Raw genomic sequence first — 23,049 nt, 5'->3', positions numbered from 1 at the left:
TCAGCAGAATACGTCCTTTCTTCCTCCACGGTACAGAATGCTCTGACCACGAAGAGGTGCGGGTCCTCCGCGGCTTGTCACAATATTGTCTGAAGACATAAATAATAGTCCTCTTGGACGCTGGCAGAATTTCACACAAATGCATGCCGAGCATGTCAAAGGGCGAGCTGCCTCTACGCCGGGAGATGTGTAGTAATAGCTCAAGAAATGCAAGGCTTGATGCTTCATGTAGAGTTTATTCTGCTCAGGAGAAACACAGTGACAAGAGGCAGAAGCAGCAATGACCTGCCAAACATCTAACATTCTAGCATAGAGCATGGAACTTACAATGAAACAAAGTTCTACCTACAGGTGCCTGAGAGGCACAACACAGAGAATACTACATTATCCTCTTTTCTATAAAACGAAAGGTAGAACCAAAATAGAAAAAAGAGAAAAGAAAAGAAGAAACATAGGTGAGAAACGAAAGAAAGAAAGCAGGACGAGTAAGAAAAGAAAGAACCAGGGAAAAGAAGAGTATACGGTATAGAATTTACAGAAAACAAAAGAGTTACCTGAACCTGGCAGGAATCCTACAGACTCTAAGACTCCTGCGAAGCTCTGGCACAAAGGTTACATTACTACCATTCCCGTTATTAGAAACAGAGCTAGAACTACCGTCATTAGTATCAGAACCTGAACTTGACGAAGGGTAATTAGAGAAAATATCATCTCTACAGACCTTAACAACTTTCCCATCCTCGTCGCCAACAATTTTGAAGTAATAGCTCAAGAAATGCAAGGCTTGATGCTTCAATTAGAGTTTATTCTGCTTAGGAGAAACACAGCGACAAGAGGCAGAAGCAGCAATGAACTGCCAAACATCTAACATTCTAGCATAGAGCATGGAACTTACAATGAAACAAAGTTCTACCTACAGGTGCCTGAGAGGCACAACACAGAGAATACTACAAGATGTCCACAAAGTATGGAGAGCTGAGTGCTGCTAGCAATATGCTGTCAACACGCGGCAGCAGGGGAGGGGGCCTGCACGATTCCCTTGCGGGAGCGTGCAGCCATATGGCGCCGCGCGTTCCTTCAAGGAAATCGCCAGATGTGCACGCGTTGCCATTGCAAGCAATGCAACGTGTGCACGTTTTTGCCCCCAAAGCTTTGCCGATGGCATTAGGTCTCTCTCCTATGCAGTGCATGCACGCTGCGTAGGCAAGACCTAAAAAGCGATACATTTGTAAATGTTTGTTGTTTGTTTGTATTTGTTTAAAAGTAGAAATTCTTTAGGAAGTCTAGGAACGCTCATAAAAGCAACCTTGGCATTGGAACGCACTCTATGGTAATACAGCAACAATATTGCTGAAAATTTGAATGATACTTTCTATTTTTGTCTGTTTTGTGTGATATAAAATTGTCTTTTAAATCATTTAAATGATGGTTAATTAACTTAATCTCATGTTTAGGATATTGTTATGGTTTTTATTAACTTAAACAATAAAGTATAAAGATTCAAAGATTCAAAATACAGCAATGCCATGGGATTGCCAGCCCCATTTGCCCTAAAGTCTTGAAGAGACATTAAAGTTCCACTAAGGAATAGGTCTCTCAGTACTTTCACACCCACGAGTCTCAAAATTTTACCAGCAGTTGTCTCCAATTTTCGGCGAAAATCTGGTTACGTGTAGCTGCTAAAAGCAGAGTACCTGGTAGTATTGTTAAACACAAGGGTGGATGAGCTCAGCCTCTGACAACTTATAGATCACAAATAGCGGTTTTCATCATGAGGTGGCATGGGACAATTCCTGTACTCTTTGGATCTTTTCACCCCTGTCGAACATGTAGTGTCAAAATATCCGAACATTTAAGTTCCAAAGGAGACGCATTAAGGCTAGAGTGGAACCCGGCACTCCTGGATGCCTTTCTGCCTATGCTGGCCCTGGGACTGAAGAAGATCAGGACCAACCAAGCGACAAAAAAGTATTTCTATTAGAAGGGGGCCTAATCTTACTCTCTCATGGTGGAACTATTTAAATACAAGAAAGTTCTGTATCTCTGCAGGCAAGCCACCCTTTTGGAAGAGGACTGTGATATGAAACAGGGATGAAGTGGTATATTGGCCAGAAAGTTGTGCAGAGCCTGCTGTAGTTTTTTTACTACTCGTAGTTAAGGATAGATGCATAGTGGCAGTAGGTACTGATAATTGCATCTGAGGATGTGGCCACCAGCAAATCTCCTAGGCCTACCTTGGAACTCCCATCAGGATGGGTGTTGCGCCTCAAAAAAATGTCCTTTCTTAAACTTATTTTTGAAGACATCTTCACTGTTTCAGACATTGTTTACGTAGAATGGCCAATGACCAGTCCCAACTAACATCAGTAAGAAAAACAAGCAACAACAATTTCCAGCCTCTGCTCGCAGACACACCTCTCTCCCAGACTCTGTTTTGCACGTCCTATCACAATATATTTATATTATCTCCCTTATCCAAGGGCATTGTCGATTCTCCAGTCAAGGCCGTGAATGCATTTATGTCAGTTGAAAAACATAAGTTCATTGTAATGCTTTTCTAAAGTCTGATCGAGGGTTGAGACTTAATTTGGCAATGAACTTTTTTGCTGCCCCTTTGTTCCAAATCTTGCCTGCTGGTATACTTTATTAACCTCACAATATTCACCTCACAACTGATTCAATCTATTTCTACATAATTGGGAATCAACAAGATAAAGCTACTTAGTTGATACTGCTAATGTTTTCTGATTATTAGATCATTTTATTGAGAAGGTCATTTTCCTTAGTTGTCGATTTAATACTTAGAGGAACACACGTGGATTAGCACCACGGAATGTTAATTCCTGCTCATTGGGACACCCAAGATGGTTGCTGTCTCAAGTCATGGTTCCCAGGATACTCAAAAGATGTATGGCTTAAGACTAACGTTATGCTGAGGCATGTAGGCGTCACTATTTCAAACGTGAAATTGAAAATGTTATGGCAGTTTTATTTCCTATGCCATCTATAATACAGCCAAATACCTATTCGTTTTTGTTGACTTAATTTTCAGGGAGTAGTGAGAGAACAGTTTTATTAGGTGTAACTGTAACCTTTACGTAGAGAAACTCATGTTATTGTTTTCACTTAAAGTAAGTACCGTATGCCTGTCTTCCACTAGAAATGTGTAAAACAAATGCAAGGAGGGAGTAAGTTGGCAGCTATCAAGTGTTAACTTTCAGCTTTAACAGATTTGGATTTGTTTTGGGCAGGCCCCCTCCCGCTCGCGAACCTTGGAGGCTATCTGGCAACTGGGCACCTCTCAACACACCATAATATATGTGTACAGAGCCTTAAAGGGTGATGATCCCCACAAAGAGTTAGGGGTGAGGTCGGCTTGGATGTCTGATATAGTGGTGCAGTTCACAGACAAGGTGTGTGAACAGGTGCAAGCAGTTTCGAGGAAGGCAAAATTTCAGCTCCTTCAATTAAATTTTTGACATCGCATATATCTTACTGCCGTGATCCTAAGTAAGGTTTATACAGTGCGGAGTCCCGCTTGTCCTAGGTGCCCGGCAGAGCGGGCCCCCATTCCTACACAGTGGCTGGGATTGCTTCACTGTGCAGCGTTACTGGCCTGGGAGTCTATCCTTGCTACATTGGCAACGGTAACGGGCATCCCATTGGAGCCTGGCCCGCTGCAAGATATCCTGGGAGTGATCTAAGAAAAATAGAGAAAGATGCATTATAAATACTCGAAACCAGCGGTGGTTGCAGAAAGGTTGCGATTTGCTGGTTAAGTCGCAAGTTCCCCCTGGTCACCTTGTGGTACAGCGATGTTAAGGAATGAGCCTTAGCCGAAGAGAAAGAAGTTTATTAAACTATAGACTGGATGAGAATGTGCAGGAGGACTTGCAGACATGGGCTGGCTTGCTGGATAGATTGGTTGGAGGGAAAGAGGTTGTAGTGGGTGTCCCCGGAGAAAGGACATTTCTGATTAGCAAAAACACCTAGACTCCTCCAGCTCATCTGAATAGCACGAGCGAACAGCCTCTTCTTCGGAGCAGGACCTGTAGTCCTATCAGAGATGCTACTGCTTTTGAATCGGGATTGGGGGGGAGTGAGTCAAGGGTTGTCAGTCTATGCTTTGCTGGTTCCTTATGCTGGGGAAATTTGTTGTTTATGGTGCACCCTGCTATGACATTGCTGTTCATTCAACGAAAACTTAATAAAGATGTATTTATTTACTTTAACTTTCAGCTATTACACTGAATCTACATCAGAAGACCTTAGCTGTGTGTATAACGGTTTTGAAGTGTATTCTGTAAAAGACAAGAGTTTATAAAAAATAAAACACCTCTTAGCTGTTACATTGGAAAAAATGATCAGATAATTCTGTTTTTTTAAATTCTGGATTAACAAATGGCCAAAAACCTGTTGAGTAGAACTTTATTTGAAATAGGCACATTTTTTTAAATCGTATCCTACTGTAAGGTTTTTTTTTTTTTGTCCTCATTTGCCTGACCCACTCTTATTTAGCCTCCAACTGCCATCCACACAATCAAGGTGCAGGGTTTCCTCTGCACCCAATACTACAATTGATGGAAACCGGCAAGAGATGGCCTGAAGAGTATCGTGGGAAAAGACTCCAACCTTGACGTTTTAATCAATTGAACTAGCCGTTCGGAGCCAACTGGAGGGGCCTAGTTCTGGAGTTTCATGGCATAATCATAGGACCGGGGGAAAAAAAAAAAAAAAAAAACCCTGGTTACTGTCTCCAGCGGACCAAAACGTTCCAAAACATACGACTACTTTCGCCACCTGATCTCCTCAAATCTGTTTTAGAGGTTGCGTAGAGAGACGACAGCCAGTTTGCATGTGTTGGTGCTAGATTTTCAGTCCAGACCTTGCATATCTCTCTTCTTGCAAGCAGTATGGCATAGAACAGAAATGACCTTGCGTGGCCCTATATATTGTTGTCCCATCCAAATATAATCAAGGAAAGTGAGATAGAGATCGAAGTGTTAAGGATGGAGTCCAGAGTTACTTTAACTTCATTCCAAAACTGTGATATGTTGGGGCATTCCTTGAACATGTGAATATCTGAGGCTGCGGAAAGGCCACATTTGTTAAATTTTTTGCCTGGGATAAATTTGGATAGTTTTAACGGTGTAAGATATGCTCGATGGATTGTGAAGAAGTGATTACGCCTTAGCCATGCAGGTTTGACGCATTTATATAGTAAGGTGCAGGAATTCTGCCAGGTTTCGATGCTCTGAGCCCCATAGTTGTTCCGGGAGGGTGAAATCTCCGTCTATCTCTTCTAGCAGGCACCAGTACCACTGCGAGACCTCTGTGCCCCCTGCTGGTTTCGTTACCAATTTCTCTTCAGTGATACTATGCTTCCCTAGTGTTACCCCAGACCTGTTTGCTGCCTTAACCCAACTATCTAGTTGTAAAAACTTAAACCTCGAGAGCTCTATCCCCCGCTGCTCCCGCAACTCCTCCCAGGGCCTCAGTGATTCTCCTGTCAACACTTCTCCCCATGTTAGTATCCCTCCTGCTCTCAACGGAATAGAAAGCCTGTCGTCCCAGCAAGAAGGCAGCCCTGGAGATTCCCAGATGGGTGTGAGGTTGGAGTAGTATGACAAACCCAGGTTCCTCCTTATATGTGACCATATCTTCGCTTGGGACATAAGGATTTTTAATTTAACTTTCTTAAAGTATTTCTGTTCTCCAAACTTGAACATATAGCCGTTAGTTGGTAATCCGCCACCGATCAGCATTGCCTTAAACATAAGGCCCATTGGTGTATTGGATGGCACTTTTAAGAGCATTCTCGAATGGGATAGTTGGAATGCCCACACATAGTATTGCAGATCAGGCAGAGATAGACCCCCCTTTTCCCTCCTCCTCAGCTTTTTCCATGATATTCTTGCTGACTTGTATCCCCACACAAAATAATTAAGCTCTCTCTGGCATTTCTGTAATGCTGTTTTATCAAATGCGAGAGGGATCGTGTTAAATAGGAAGGTAAACTTGGGAAGGATTGACATCTTTATCAGGCTTACTCTGCCTAGGATAGTCAGTGGAAGATTAGACCAAGATTTTAGTGCTTTTTTGATTTCATTGAGAATTCTCACAAGATTAACTTGGGCAATTTGGGCGATATCTTGCACTATCCGGATTCCCAAATATCTCATTGAGTTAGATATATTTAACCGTAGGTCAGGGATGTTCCATGCCATAATGTCGGTTTTGGTTGGGTTTATCCCATAGCCCGAGATACGGCCAAACTCTTCAGCTCTCCTAATCACTACGGGAAGTGCGATCTCCGGGTCTGAGGTAAAGATCAAAATGTCATCTGCATACAGAGCTACCCGCTTTTCCCACTCCCCGAACCTGAAAGATGGAATAGAATCTTCTCGTCTAAGAACTTCCGCAAACGGTTCTATATATAGGTTAAAGAGGAGGGGGGAAAGCGGGCAGCCCTGTCTGGTACCTCTAAAGATCCCAAGTGATTCAGACAGTGTGCCATTTATTAAGAGCCGTGCAGTTGGTGATTTATATAGGAGCTTTATTGTTTGACAGAATTTCTCCCCCAAGTTGACCTTCCTTAAAACGTCATTTAAGTAAGACCAGTTTACCCTGTCGAAGGCTTTAGCCGCGTCCAAAGTGAGGGTTGCCAGCGAGGTAGAAAAAGCTGAGGCGATGTCAATTGCACCCACTAGGTCGTATGTTAAATCGGAAAGCTGACGCCCTTTAATAAATCCCTTCTGGTCTTGATGGATTATTTCCCCCGCTACTGAGCCCAATCTAGCTGCCAAGATGGAGGTGAATATCTTGTAATCATTATTCAATAATGATATAGGACGGTAAGACCCACATAGTGTTGGATCTTTCCCAAGTTTTGGAATCAAGACTATAGTAGCCTCGCTCCATGATCGAGGGGGGTCATTGCCGTCCTTCAGGATACCGTTGAAGAGGGCAGTTAAGGAAGGGACGATTGTATCGGCCAGGGCTCTATACAGTTCTCTAGGGAGTCCATCGGGGCCTGTAGCTTTACCGTGTTTTAATGCAGAAACGGCCTTTCTGACTTCTACCTCTGAGATGTCCATTTCTATTGCCTCGCTTTGTGTTTGCGAGAGGTGTAGAAGAGATATCTGATCTAGCCATGTATTCCTTGCTTGTTGGTCTTCTGTGGAGCCTGGCCCGCTGCAAGATATCCTGGGAGTGATCTAAGAAAAATAGAGAAAGATGCATTATAAATACTCGAAACTAGCGGTGGTTGCAGAAAGGTTGCGATTTGCTGGTTAAGTCGCAAGTTCCCCCTGGTCACCTTGTGGTACAGCGATGTTAAGGAATGAGCCTTAGCCGAAGAGAAAGAAGTTTATTAAACTATAGACCGGATGAGAATGTGCAGGAGGACTTGCAGACATTGGCTGGCTTGCTGGATAGATTGGTTGGAGGGAAAGAGGTTGTAGTGGGTGTCCCCGGAGAAAGGACATTTCTGATTAGCAAAAACACCTAGACTCCTCCAGCTCATCTGAATAGCACGAGCGAACAGCCTCTTCTTCGGAGCAGGACCTGTAGTCCTATCAGAGATGCTACTGCTTTTGAATCGGGATTGGGGGGGAGTGAGTCAAGGGTTGTCAGTCTATGCTTTGCTGGTTCCTTATGCTGGGGAAATTTGTTGTTTATGGTGCACCCTGCTATGACATTGCTGTTCATTCAACGAAAACTTAATAAAGATGTATTTATTTACTTTAACTTTCAGCTATTACACTGAATCTACATCAGAAGACCTTAGCTGTGTGTATAACGGTTTTGAAGTGTATTCTGTAAAAGACAAGAGTTTATAAAAAATAAAACACCTCTTAGCTGTTACATTGGAAAAAATGATCAGATAATTCTGTTTTTTTAATTCTGGATTAACAAATGGCCAAAAACCTGTTGAGTAGAACTTTATTTGAAATAGGCACATTTTTTAAAATCGTATCCTACTGTAAGGTTGCGACAGCTTAGGAATTTGAGGGTAGAAGGATAATTACTGCATATCTATATTGACTGCCACAAAGTTCTTTTTAACCTATTTGTTGTCTGTGCCATAAACAAAAATAAATAGGATGCACAATGCGTGTCTTCTATGCATGTTCCAGTATATTAATTATTGCATCAATATAACAGAAAACGGAAATTCTATCCGCTTTCCCTGCATCATCTGCACAGGCTTATGCACTTACAATCTATTATGCTAAGTGATGTGTCCCTACTGTGCATGGCGTGTTTCTCGACTAACAGGAATTAATGTAGCTACCTTTGCAATATCCATGTCTTTTACATGAGACAAATAATACTGATATTCTTATTCCTTGCAGTTACATACCATGTTCAGAAAGAATACATGTGGCTGTAACTGAAATGGCAGCGCTGTTCCCAAAAGTAAGTAAAGTTGTATGTAAAAGAGTGGTTTAATTTAATCATGTATGAACATATTTTAGAATAGATTTCTGTGAATTTACTTGAATTAAAACTCAAACACAGTACACAGAGGAAATGGGTTGTTGTCATTGAAATAACTCTCCCAGTCCAACACAAACTCGCACGCAACTGCCAGCTTCACTTCAACAACTGCATATTTTATAGAAACTAAGGACTATTGATCATGTCCTGGTAACTACGACGCAGAAGAGTCCTGTATTGGGCCCACTGTTATCTCACTATTCAGTTGTATACCTGGTGATCTTCAAGGGGCTAGCTTAATTTGTAGTAGTTAGCATCTGCCAGTCTCCAATACCAAGTCTTATCGATGCGTGTAGTGTCAGTGCCGGGTACAGTATGAACTTCTCTGTGTCGAGTGGGCTTGTCATCTGGTTGTCTGACCAGATTAATCAGAGGTGAGTCTCGAATTTTGGTTTGATGAGGTGCACCAAGTTGCCTTAGGAATATCACTCGGGTCCATGCATTTGGTGGCAATCCACCAGATATGTTAGGAATCCGTCTCATCAGAGTCAGGTCACAGTTGGATTTTCATGGAACGTAATAACTATGAGACCACTACATGGTATGTTAAGGGGTTCATGCGGTTTGGTACTGGCAAACTAGTGATCTAGTGTCATTCACACAGTTCTGTACTGTGGCGGCCTCCAGGGGAAGTTTTGTAGAGTAATGTTATCACTCTTCACTTAAGTGAGCGATGGGGCTGTTTTTTCAGCTAGCGAGAACTGATTTACATGCTGCAGACAGTAATATGTCTTCCAGGAGGTTATTATGTGCCTTGTGGGGAGAATGTATGAAATAAAAAAATAAGGTCCCAAAAGTGGGAAACAGAGCGACAGTAAAACAAAAAAAAAAAGCCTTTGCAATGCAATAGGTCTCGCATTAGGAAAGTTTGAGCTATTGGTATTTTAAATGACAACTTTTTTTTTTTTTTTTTTTTTAAATAGTGAAATTAATAGCTTTGTCATTTACAATGCCAATAGTTATAACTTTCGCAAATGTGACAGCTATAGCATTTGTAATGCAATATGTGTTGTATTTACGTGACTTACATGTATTGATATCACAAATAACAATGGCTTTTAATTTTTTTTCAATATTTAATACTTAAATAAAAGTTATTGTAATTTATAATGGCAATAGCTTAAGGTTTTGTAAATAACATTTGTGAAGATTATGTTCAGTGTATTTTATTGTGACAAAAATCCAAGAACAGAAGTGAAATATTAACATATTTTTGGTACATTTGTAATAAAGCTCAAAACATTGAGAGAACATATTTGAACCAAGCGTTTGAATCGGTGGAATGGGATTATCTTGTGGGGTGCTGGGTAAGATGGGGATACCTCCTGACTTCCTCTTGTGGACAAAATTGCTTTACCACCATATTTTGCTTTCTAAGTGCGCCAGGTATGCCCAGACATGGGTCCCGGGCTGGCTGTGCCACTGGATTCAAGCTAGCCTGGCTGATGAGGGTTGATGCCCCGAAACTGGTCCCAAGATGCTTGTTTCTGGTCCAGGGAGGACATTTCTTTGCAGTTTGGCCTTACTGTTCCAATGAGGCATAGAGTCCAGACTGATTTGCGCATGGCTGGGTCTAAACTGGGGTGACATGGTGAGCAAAAGAACAATGGATTTAACCCATATCTCTTGACTGGGGGCGAATGTTTGATTTGCTCTGCATTGCTCTGCATTCCGTCCATCTGTGTATCGTTTGTACCACCAGTCACAGAGCCCTGATTAATGGCATGAGTGTGTCCCCTTTTCCAATCCCACGAGACAGGGATGCCCATTCTCTCCCCTACTATTTGCGCTTGCTGTGGAACTGCTCACTGCCAAGTTGCGGCAACATCATTGAGAACATGCGGTTTGCTACCCTACCAGACAGATATTGGTATCCCTCTATGAAAATAGCATTACTCTTCATGTCCGAAACCAGCAGGTTTGTCTCAAACCCATACTACGTGATTTTACAGCTTTTGGGGGGATGTCGGGGATCAACATCAACTGGGAGAAGACTCCGATATTCCCTCTCACTGAGTCTGTCCTCTCATACGCCCTAGATTACCTAATAATACGTTGTCAGTCTGGGGTGAAATAAGACAGAACTTAAGTGTTTTAACTATGGAGGAACTCTGACATCCCTGACAGACATGATTACGCTCTGGATTGTCTTGCCTTTATCAATGGCAGGGAGGATCTCCTTGATCAAACTGGTAACCGGAGAGTTGAACTGTTGAACAATGTTCCACAGAGTACACATAAACACCTGGGGGGACCTATACACTGAAGGGAGCTTTAAAAACGGTGACTAATCGTTTCTAGGACACCGAGCCCACACCCATTGAGCTCTTTCTGTAGGTGAAACTAAGGCAAAACGTCAAAGCAATTGCAACAAATTTCCTCAAAAACCTCCTACGCTTGGCCCATTGCATGCCCTCCTACAGTGCACCTCGCTGATACATGTTGTCTCCATTCTATATCATCACACACAAGCATCCCAAACAAAATAATGTTCAATGCCAACATTAAGTGTGCTTTAGATGCAGGAGACACCTCTGCTCGAGGCTTTAACATGAGTGCCTTCCTTCGCAGACATGCCTGGTTGCGTGTGTCTGGGTTTAAACTAGAGGTGCAACATCATCTCAACATGCGTTCGATGGGGAGCACCTCTTTGGCATGGAAATAGAGGAGATGTTGGGAAAGATTAAGAAGGACACAAACGGCTTGAGCCCAAAGCAATGGGGGCCCTTAAAACCCCATCTGTCCGAGGTTCATTTTGCCTTTCTCAGTACCAGGCCAGAGCCAAAACCACCACACCTGAGGTTTCCACATACTTTTCCAGACAACAGGAGCAGCAGACACCCTCTCGTGGTTACTACCCAGGAGGATACAAGGGAAATAATTGTATAGGCAGGGAAAAGGGTCCAGCTTCCAAAGGGGCTGTAGCTGCGCTTAACCTCACTTTTCCAACCTCATAACACCTGTTGGGGGACAGTTTCAGGGGTTCCTGCCCCGCTGGATAGCCAGCATCAGCTCCAATCGGTAGGTTCTAGCTATCGTACAGAAGGTGTACTGCTCAGAACTCACACAAGCACCACCAACCTTCCCCCTCGCAAACACAGACTCTCCTGGGAGCATTAGCATTTGTTCCAAGATGAGATGCACGAACTATTCACAAAAGGTGCTATAGAACCAGTGCCACCACAACACAGCAGCAGAGGAGTGTGCTCCCTCTTCTTTCTGATCATCAAAAAGTATGGGTCCCTAAGGCCATCCTTGACCTCAGACTGCTCAACAAGTACATCTTGTCAGAACACTTCTCACATCGTGTGACACTGCAGGATGTCGTTCCTGTCCTACTTCAAGGAGACTTCATGATCACCTTCTGTCCGAAGGACACCTATTTCAACATACTCATCCACCCTGAGTATTGACAATTCCTGGTGTTTGTGGCAAGTTGACATATTATCAGTTCAAAATGCTGCCCTTCCGGGTAACTGTAGCCCCCAGGGTGTTTTACAAAGTGTCTTTCAATGGTAGCTGCTCGGCTCAAAAGTAGCGTCTCTTACGCCTTACCTTAACAGGACAGTTTGCTTATTAAGAGTGCCATGATGCAGCAATGCCTAGCTCACACTCAGGCCACCATATATCTCCTTCACAGCCTAGGCTTAATCATCAATGCCCCTCCAAGTGCAGCCCATTCTCGGGCCATAATCGTCTGCTGTGTAGGGAAAGCTTACTCCAACACAGCAGAAATAGAAACAATACAAACCCTGCTGCCTCTTTTTCAGCCACAGCACCAGGTAACAGTCAGAAAGGTTATACAGTTACTCTGCATGATGGCATCCTGAATTACCATAGTCCCTCACGGCAGGTAGCACATGCGTCCATTGTAGCAGTGCCTAGCTGCACAATGGACTTAAGCAGGGCGTTATTGGGATGATCTAGTCTTGATCTGGTTTTTGTACTCATTGGTCTGTACATTGATGGAATGCCAACAACCTGTTATGGGGACAACAGTTTATAGATCCAGTTCTTCAAGAAGCCATCCCCATGGACATTTCGCTCACCAGCTGGGTTCAACACAAAGTAGTCCTAGTCCGGATGGACAGCACAACTGAAATGTTTTCCCTACAAAAACAAGGGAGCGCACACTCACTTCTGTAGTCTGTTTTAGACCATAACATTTGGCAGTGGACAATACATCAGAGTCTCTCTTCATCTAATACATTCCTGGAATGGAGAACAACTTGGCAGACCTGCTCATCAGAATACTTCAACACGTCCACGAATGAGAACCCCACCAACAACATTTACTTGCCCTGTAAGCATCTGTTAGTGGCATGTAGTGCTGTAGATTCACATGCAGTACATGTACACTCCCACCCTCCTCCCCAATCTCCATTTGGCTGTTGCAGATGGCAATAACGTTGAACTTAAATATTAATTTGCAATGGTCATCTCTTCGATATCGCTAAGCTCCATCTACATCCTCCCCCTTCGTGCCAATCTGACAATGGAGCTGATGCCCATGTGCATTATCAGCTGTAGGTGGAGTTACTATACCTCATGACTCAAAAGGACTTCTTTGAGAAAACAAGTTGCACTCATCCGAGCCCAATACTAGATGGCAGGGGTATGTACAGAATTTGAATCTACTGCACTACATTGCATTAACAGAGACTTACGGGGTAAGTAACATGTTCCTTTTGTTCCACTATCAAAAATGAGCACATACTAGTGTTATCCCCAGACACCAACACAACCCCTCTCTTTGACCCTGCTACCTCCAACCTTCAAATTAACAGAAAGTAATGTAAGAGTGAAATCGAATGGATCTGACAGACCTTTGGTCATAAGCTAAACCCCAAACCAGGGAGTTTAGCTGGGTTTGAAATATAGCAACTCAATTTGAGTTGGCTTTTGAAAGCCTTCTTCTTTGAAACATAACTTGTGTCTTTATGTTGCTCTTTTAAACAAACCTAACTACTTTTTGTGTGGCTAAAGAGGGATTGCACCCACTGATTACATTTGCTTATGCTATATTTTTCAAAATGACCACCACTGTTGTCTCTAGCTTGTTGATGAAAAAGCTGGAAATAGTTAAATTTTTTCATGGTTCGAACAAGAAATTATGATGGAATGCTTAGAAAAGTCTTAGCCAGTGGCAGTTGCTTGGCAGCATTCCAGTCAAATTAATTTTGAGATGCATTCTCTCCCATGAAGTTCTCATTTTGGATTTGAGGATCAGAATTTGATATCGCAGCACAAGGGCTCCTAAATCCTTTTTTAAGAGTCTTTTATTCAGAGATTACTTTGCATTGGTATGCTCACCTCTGGAACATATTTCTCCTTTTATTTCAAAGAAAGAATTAGTGTCCTTGCTTTGATCTCTTCTTTGCAAATATGTGATATTTGTTTTAACCTTTTTTCCGGGCATGGCTTGAAAAGGTTTCTTCAAAGGAAAGGTACTGCATTAAGATTGTTATTGGGACTACAGCACAGCACATTTTCATGTCCCCCATCGGTTTATTAAGTTATATGTCCCTGGCATGATCACCATTGGCCTTCCTACTTCCCATTTAATAATTCTGGGTGACCCAGGATGTTTCTCTGCGCAGCAGGCTCGTAGCTAACCATGAGGTACTTTGACAATTATTTGTCAAAGTAGACACCCAAAGTGACACACGTTTCATCTAGAGGTTATTAGACCTCTCCAAAGCTGCATTGTAATTCAGCCACCTATGTAACATTTTCTTAGAGAACTCTGAAAAACAGTTTTTTTTGGGTGAAAACTCCATCATTCTACGTGGTGTTTAATTTTTACTGTCAGAAGTTTTCTTTAATGCATAACTATTCTTTGTGCAAAAGAAAGTACTTTAATTTCTGATGGATATTTGTAACAGTAAATTTCTCACCTGTATAATGTGCCCAGGAACCAGACTGGATCTGGAAAAGGTTTCAGCATAGGCCCTGTGTGCAAGCAGGTGGTGTTGTGCAATTCTGTGTTGACTCCAGCACAACCTGGAAGTGAAGATTGGATCGGCATAAAGATGCCAATCAAGGACACATCCGACCCTTTCTTGCAGCTCCTTTGTACAATTACTCTGAGCCAGCTCCAACTCTTTTTGTCTCTGTTAATGAGCTTTTACTCAAAAATTATTTTCCAGTGTGCTAAATAATATTCCTATTCCTGAAACTACAGCCTTGTACTGAGTGTTGCAAATAAGTGTCTGTAATAGATCTCCATAAGGGGCCTCCCCGGTTTTTGGGGTCATACCACAACTTCAAGTCATGCGAAGAGTATGCTCTGATGCACCCGAAGGTGATCTGGGACCGCGAAGCCAAGCTGTAAGTCACCAAACACTGAAGGAAGTCGTACATGGGCTGCTTGAGCTTGAAGTGATGAGCACAAACCTGTTCCCATTCTTGGAGCTGGTCCCACAACATGTATTTGTTGCTTTCTAAGTCTTCAGGTGAGTCAGTCAAAAAAGAAACACAAAATGTGCAAGTGAGCCTCATCCAGGCTCACCACTCTGTCTGGAAAGTCGAAAGGACATCAAGATGCACTGTTATCGTGCTCCAAGTCACCAACTAAGGAAACGTTTTCTCACCTTATCCTGAGGCACCCTGAATTTCTGGGTCTGCCTGTGAGGCCACAACTAGTTAAGGCATTTAAGGTGGCCATGCCCTGCATCTTTGGCACCCTGCCAGTTCCATCTTGTGCACCTTCAGGCCCCATGGCTATGCAGAGGTCTCCATTTGGAATACTGTCAGTGGCTTATCCCTCATCGCAGTCTGCACCTCCTGATCCTGCCTTGAATTCCGCTCCAAATTCAAATCCAAATCCATGAACAACTGCACACCTGGATCCATGCTGGTTTCTCCAGCATCCACACCGGCATCAAAACTGGAGAAAGAGAACACCGACGTTGACCACCTGGAAAAACAACTTAGACTGGTTTATGTTCAGGGAGAAAACGGTCTGGGGGTGTCCTAAGAAGTGGTCCGCTGTGTGGTGTAGGTGGAATACCTACCGGGGAGATATATGTACAGCCCCTGTGGTCCCCTCAGTCTTTGTCTCCCTGAAACCCATTCACCTGTTCGAAAGGGTCCCTGCTATCTGTGATGCCCAAATGTATTTGCCGTGTGAATCAATCTCAAGTAGGTGTATGCTGTTCTGCCAAATGTTTAGGTTTATGTTTAATAAAAAGATATCTTTTTTTTAAAACTGGAGAAAGAAATCAAGTTGTCCAACAACTAACTGAATCCATCTCAACCTCGGCCAAAGCCACACTCTAGTTCAGTCCCTAAACCTCTGGCTCCTAAATGTTCAAGCACTGCCTTTGCCTGAGAGCCACCCAATGATGCTTCAACAACCATCATCAGACTTTGACCAGAGTCAATCAGATTTTTGCAATGATAGTGATGATGGTGATGATTGTGATGGTGGGAACGAATTATCACCACAGCATGACATTGAATTTTTAGGTCGAGGTAATATCCGGTCTGCCGAAGGCAGAACCGGAAGTACCGAGATTTAATGATTCTTAGTATGGACTATTTGTCCCGCCTCTGTTTTTGCCTCTCTCCCATTGGCTGGCTTCCTAAACCGAGGCCAGCCATTGGAAGAGAGAGCTGTCCCTCCGAATAGGCTCCGTCCTTTTCGGATTTTGGAGGTGTGTTCGGTGTTCTTCTTTCCACTTTTAGGCCACGCCCATTCTGAGAACACCGAACACGCCCCCAATCCGAAAAATCTTGTTTTATTTTGATGTTGTGTATCGCACATTTTCTGAATTTGTATCTCGCTTTTTCTCTCACCCGTTTGTTGTTGCTTTGTGCCTTTCCTGTGAGATTTACTCTATGTGGATTTCGCTTCCTTGTATTTCTCGGCCGACGTATATCCCTCCTTTAGAATTCTTCTTGTATTTATTCTCCTCTTTCGCTTATTGATTAGTTTCCTCTTTTTCTTCCCAAACCCAGGGCCTGTTTTTTCTTTATTTTTTGTTTTTGTTTAAGCTGCGGCTGCTTCTCCTCCCGGCCGCGCTTGCTTTTCTTTGTCTTACATTTTTATTGTTTTTGCTCTTTTGGGGTGAAGTTCCAGCGGCTGCTGATAGCTGTTATTTATGACCCTTCGTCGCCCTGCCGGTGGCTCGGAGCAGCTCTCATCCCTATTAAGGTTTCAGCGCATGTTAAACGTTGCACTTCGGATAATCGAAAACATGCATTTCTTCCAGCTTTCTCTGGGCGTGGACGGGGTTCGGCTGCCCCCGGCTGCGGACATTAGACCCCCCCCCTTATCAACGAGGAGCTGTCATTCTGTATTCAAATCACAAATACATTCAAATTGGAGGCCAAATAGGGTTATTTAAAACCTGTTTATACCAACACATGTGACCCTCTTAATTACAGCCCTTTTTCTGCTCAATGTGAGAGTGCTTCGAAGCCGCCAAAGCGCCTTAATTTGAGCTGTGATGAGCACACTCGTGGCTTCGCCTTTTCTTTTGTGGAATTGGTCATTAGCAGATTTTTGCAGTTTGCAAGCGGCCTCGGTTCCAAGTCAGTTTGTTCTTTTACATTTTTGTTATAAATTCGGCATTGTGTGATTTATCGTAATATCGCGTGATTCTATGGAAAGTTATACGTGGCCGTGTGTGTTTGTGTGTGTGTGTATGTATATATGTATATGTATATATATGTGTATATGTAAGATTTTGGCTCTTCCTAGGCGAAACGCGCCAGACAGAGTAAAGTAATAAAAAACTGCAGCAGGACATCGTGGTCCGTCTCAGTCTATGGTATGCATGCCGAGGAGTGACGAATTGTTGGGATATATATATATAGCCAAAGTCTCCTCTCCACATCCGAAATGTCATGTTTATTACCTGGCAGCATTGATTTTCAAACATAAGTACCAGGCACGCCTCTCTGCCGTCCTCGCAGCCTGAGAAGTGCTCACATGTGTCCACATTTGTAAGTGCTGCCACGGGTGTTGCTAATGACGACCCTGCAGCGACATGAACTTACTGTCTCTTTCTCAAGCTTACAATCTGTAAGGTTCAATTCTATTTCCGAGCACGCGCTGGGATGAAGCAAAGCATTTCATTCCATGTTCAGCAGCTTTAAAATTGAAGAGGTAAATGTCGTATGTCCTCAAGTTGGCGAGCGCTGCAGTCTTTGAATGAATGTCACTCTGATGAGCCCTTCACAGCGCTCCGAGGCGCTGCTCGCATCATTGGGCACGTCTCTAACACCCGGCCGCTTTGGCATCCCTCGAGTGTCCGACGTCTGTCCCACCCAGGGATGGAACAAGGCTCGAGGTTTACAGCCCCCGTCGGGTCGATGCAAAGTGCCGGTAGCGCTTAGAAATGTGGAGGGATGTGGGCCACACAGAGGAGAGAGATATATATATATATATATATATATATATATATATATATATATATATATATATATATATATATAGACACAGAGTTTGTAGCTGTTCCCGAGCCTCTGATTCGGCGGGCTCACGGCTGGGGTAGCCACCCCCGAAATTTTCACACGTACAATCCGGCGCAATCCTTACAAGATTGAACAAAAGGAATCACACAGGAGCCGTGGCCTCTATTCAAGTGCAGGGTTTATTGCAGACACAACGTCATACGCGTTTCGGAGTGGAACACTCCTTCGTCACGGGCAAACTTTGTGCATTTCATCTTTGTTAATAAAGTAAATCAACATGTCACGTGATACAATCAACATAAACAAAATACTTTTTCATATTGTAATTCATATGAGTATTTCAGGTTTTTTAAAAAGGGATTTTGTGAGAGAAAGGTGAATGACTAGCATATCTTGAACATAGTTTTATAATTCCCACATGTATAAATTATATAATTTCATTGATTGCGAGTAGCGCGTTCGAGTAAAACACATTAAACAGACTCTATCAAACACACAGTAACCATGATCCAGCCCTAGTGGGCTGGATCATGGTTAGGAGAGTATTGCTGGAGTGCTGCCCACCCTTTGAACAGTTTGCCCACATGGGCAGCACTCCAGCAATACTCTCCTAACCATGATCCAGCCCACTAGGGCGTTATTGAACTGTGCTGACCGGCGTGTATGAGTCCTCCTCGGACCCTCTTGTTCCATAAATACTGTGTGTTTGATAGAGTCTGCTATAAGGATGTAGACAGCGCGTAGCCTCAGCGCCTAAACAAACATACGCATGGGCTTTTCTTGAGAATTGAAGGGTTCGTATCAAACTAAGACTGATTATGTTTGATAAAGTTTTGCTTTCAATTACAGGAATTATCAGTACGTATTAAGTCCTGTTTAATTTGGTCACTAGCGTTAACTCGTATACTGTGACTTAACGGTTATATACAAATGTATTGCCTCATAACGAGATCATTTACTTTGAATTTTGCCCACTTGGGCGTTTATGTTTATTGAAGCACGAATCCAGTTTGATTATACATGTTGTCTCAACTATTATATTGTAGCACTGACAAAGCTAGCCCAGCACAAACTGCAATTTTCGGGGTGGAATGATAAGAAACGCACGTAGCACTATTGGTTAAGACACCAAGGTATCACTTTTGAAAATGAAGGGTTCAAATCTCCGGACGGCTGACACACATTTATAAATATGGTAATTCATTTTACCATTTTGTGTCGTCCATAATTATGAACATTATCAATTAATTGGGATTGAACACATGGAGTATAAAAATGAGAGGTGACCTTTATTTGTTGCAAACTAATGTGTTTTACTCGAACGCGCTACTCGCAATCAATGAAATTATATCATTTATACATGTGGGAATTATAAAACTATGTTCAAGATATGCTAGTCATTCACCTTGCCCTCACAAAACCCCTTTTTAAAAAACCTGAAATACTCATATGAATTACAATATGAAAAAGTATTTTGTTTATGTTGATTGTATGTGTTCCACTCCGAAACGCGTAGGACGTTGTGTCTGCAATAAACCCTGCACTTGAATAGAGGCCACGGCTCCTGTGTGATTCCTTTTGTTCAATCTTGGAAGGATTGCGCCGGATTGTACGTGTGAGAAAAAAAAAATATATATATATATATATAATATTTGAGGGCAGGAGACGAAACGCGTCGACCGCCCATGCGTAGCACTAATGGGTTCATAATGAAAGCACTCTAAGGTAAAACTACCGGTGCACACCCCTCCGTGGAGCTCCCGTCGAGGGTGGAAGCCAAGTTCTGTTCAATATATATATATGTATATAATGATTATATATCTCAACGGAAATAACGCAGCCAGGCTATGCTCCGCTGAAGGTTGAATGGCTCCTCTGAGGAGCCATCCAACCCTTCATTCTTGAGCTCGTCATGTCCCGGGGTGTCCGGAGAGGGCGTTATTCCCCTCCAGGGGGGTGCACTTCTTGTGCCCTCTGTTTCGTCGCCGCAGGCCCACCGTCCACGGTCCATGGTCTGAGAGCCACATCAAGGAATATATATATATATATATATATATATATATATATATATATATATATATATATATATATATATATATATATATATATATATATATATATATATATATATATATATATATATATATATATATATATGTATATGTGTATATATATATATATATATATATATATATATATATATATATATATGTATGATATAGTGTGCTGTGTTTTACTGCCCCCCCCCGCCCTCGTTGCACACACACAGGTGTGCCGCCATCACACACACCGATGGCACCAAGGACCGTCCTGATATAAGCGCCTCGGGGTTGAAACGTGCCTGACGCAATAAAGCGCCTCGCTGCTCCTCGCATCGCTGCTCCTCGCATCGCCTTGCACTGCACCATACAGAAGAGGCCTCTATTCAATGTAAGTCGGTGTGCGGGGCAGGCATGCCGACTGCTGCTCGGTGCGGAGGGGGTTCTGTGCTGTAGGCGAGGCCCAGTACCTCAACCTCTCCAGAACCGTCCCGCTGCATGTCTGACCTCTGACCCAGCATGGCCTGGGCCCAGTCAGCCCAGTCGTCAGTGCATTGAAGTCCATGAGGTCCCGGTTCAAGGGATGCTGGGCTCCAGCGCCTTGAAGCGTCACACACAGACGAGCCCTTCTATTCATTCAACTGATAACTCAGACCGAGGAGCTGCCCCCTTGTACCTCACACCAGATGCGGTGCTGCTCGCCGGCATTCGTGTTATCGACCCAGGAAGGATGAACGGCTGTTTGACTCCAAGGTTCCGATCTGTGATGTGGATACATGAACCTGCTGAGCTATCCCGCCACCCTCAGGTAGGCAGAGAAGCCGCCTGAGAAGGGTGAATGAGGCGGTGAATGCGGACCCCTGCGGAGCATGGAGCCGGCTCCTGGAGGGGCTGCATCAAATTATTCATTCATTCTGCTTCTGACCCCGCTGCTCCCTGGGCAGAGGACTCCAGGACAACCGCTTTTGTCTGTATTGTGGTAGTGGTGGAGGGGGGGGGGGGTATTTTTCGTTTCCCTCGCTGTTTATATAGCGTGACTCAAAGGCATCAGAGCGCTTTACATGGCCACCCGTTGTGCTGTATAATGACACATTCATTCTTGCTAGGCACGGGGAGACTAAGTGCTTTGCCCAAAATCACAGGATGTTCAGCGTCGGTGCCGAGACTCGAACCCAGATTTATTGTACCTCGGCCCTCAAATGCTAAATTATCATAGAAGAAGGTGCTTCTAAGGGAGTTTATTCCCTGTCCTGAACTCTTTAAAGAGTCAGGACTGCCAATTGCTCATGTGAACAACACCAATGTTTAGGAACGTCAAGCATGTATATATTTTCTGGCTGTGGACAAATAAAGTTCCACATAAAAGAGTGAAACCTCTGGCAAAGAAAAACATCCTTTTGACGTTTGGGGGTATAGCGAGTTGAATAGGAAATTCACCCCTTGAATTAAGGTTCTACAACCTATTCGTTCTTGAGGGGAAAAACATTTTAACTCGTGCTTGACGCTCCCCGACTATGAGAAATATAAGCCTTGAGAAAGTTACGTTCCAGTAACGAAACACGTGTCGGCGGCCTGTTTCATTTCTTTGGGATCCAAGTACAGAAGAACCTTCAACAATCATTGTTGCATCCTGTGTTATGAAAAAGCATTGTACAGATAATTGTGTGAAACAAGATATTAAAATATCAAAGGAATTCCATGATGTAAATGTTATCTTTATATTGTTCAATATTTGTGTTGTTCACATGAGCAATTGGCAGTCCTGTCTCTTTAAAGAGGTCAGGACAGGTAATAAACTCCCTTAGAAGCACCTTCTTCTAGGATAATTAAGCATTCGAGGGCCGAGGTACACTAAATCTTTTGATAGTTTCTTACAACTGATCCCTTTCGGGTTTTTAGGTCAAGGACCGTCGCACTGCGTAGCAGTGGGCGGAGTCCGAAGAGATTATGTTTTTAGGTTAGGGGGGCTTGAACCCGCCCCTTTCCTCCATTGGCTGGCTTCCTAAACGGAGGCCAGCCATTGGAGGAGAGGGGCATCACTCTGTTGAAGCCCCATCTCTTTCGAATTCGGGGGCGTGTTTTTTGCGTTCTTTCGCCCTGTGACATCATTTGTCACTCAGAACGCAAAAGACACGCCCCCCGATTCCGAAAATTTCGGACATTTGCAGCCGCCATTTTTTTTTTGGGGTTGTTGGCAGGAACAACCTCGCTGCCACTGCAGGTCAGTTTTCTTCTGCCCCCTGATTGTTGCGTTTTTTCTTGCCTTCTGCAGCCCTGCACTGCCAGAATCCACATCACCGCCTATTCTACTCTTTTGCATTCCTGTGTTTGTTGTGGTTTCCTTTTTTCGGCGCTCTTTTCTCTATCCTTCTACCAACCAGATCCCGCTATCGTTCTTCTTTTTCCGGCCTCTCCACTCTCTCCCTCTCCCCAAAGTGTAGCACTCGAGGCCTGGGTGCAAAGTTCTGCGCAGTTTTCAGAGGTGGAGTCATCTCTCGCTGAAACAAATCTCGGCCTACAGTTCATATGAGTATCACTTTAGCCACCCCAGCCGCTTTTGTTTTGTGTATTTGGTATAAAGCGGTGTGATTTAAACAGTGCTGTAGAACACTTCCCCCCACCCCCATCCACCTCCCCCTCCCACACCATCCGTCGCCTTAATCGGGTTCGCTGCACCTATTCCACAGCAAGGCCTGGGTCCAGGCCCCGCCAGAGCCTGGGAAGCTGGGAGCGGAGGTGATGGCAAGTAACTCAAACCCACCGTCCCCAGGGTGTGTTTGCCCCGTGACATGGAAGACACCCCTTATACGTCTGTGGCATCTTTCCGGCGCTTGTGCTAGGCGCTGCGGTAACTGCAGAAATACCGCCCGGTCACGAGTAATGTTGTAGTGACGAAATTTCCCCCTCAGACTCGGAAATACGAGGACAATGCGCCGTGTCTTGCAAACCCGCGGTAGCCAAGGACACACTGGTTTCAGAAACCGAAAACCATTGCTAGTTCTAACTTTTCCTGTGTGATCTCTCCTAAACCTGACAAGGCTGTGGGTGCCTTTTTTAGAAAAAATTGGAGTTCAGCACCGGGTTT

At 43.6% G+C, this 23,049-nt stretch overlaps 1 protein-coding gene across 7 annotated transcripts in view; it reads left to right on the top strand.

The window, feature by feature from the left end:
* The window catches only part of GIT2 (GIT ArfGAP 2), an 855,235-nt gene that overhangs the window by 785,163 nt on the left and 47,023 nt on the right, over positions 1–23,049 (top strand). For all 7 annotated transcript variants that reach the window (XM_086943130.1, XM_086943127.1, XM_086943126.1 and 4 more), the window contains one exon: positions 8,358–8,421. In XM_086943130.1, the coding sequence (XP_086799256.1) occupies positions 8,358–8,421 (64 nt within the window). The remainder of the gene's footprint in view (positions 1–8,357; positions 8,422–23,049) is intronic.

This window comes from Lissotriton vulgaris, chromosome 11 (genome assembly GCF_964263255.1).
Source record: "Lissotriton vulgaris chromosome 11, aLisVul1.2, whole genome shotgun sequence".
Lineage (NCBI taxonomy): Eukaryota > Metazoa > Chordata > Amphibia > Caudata > Salamandridae > Lissotriton > Lissotriton vulgaris.
Note: the sequence above shows the minus strand (reverse complement) of the source record. Positions and strands in the feature narration are given on the sequence as shown.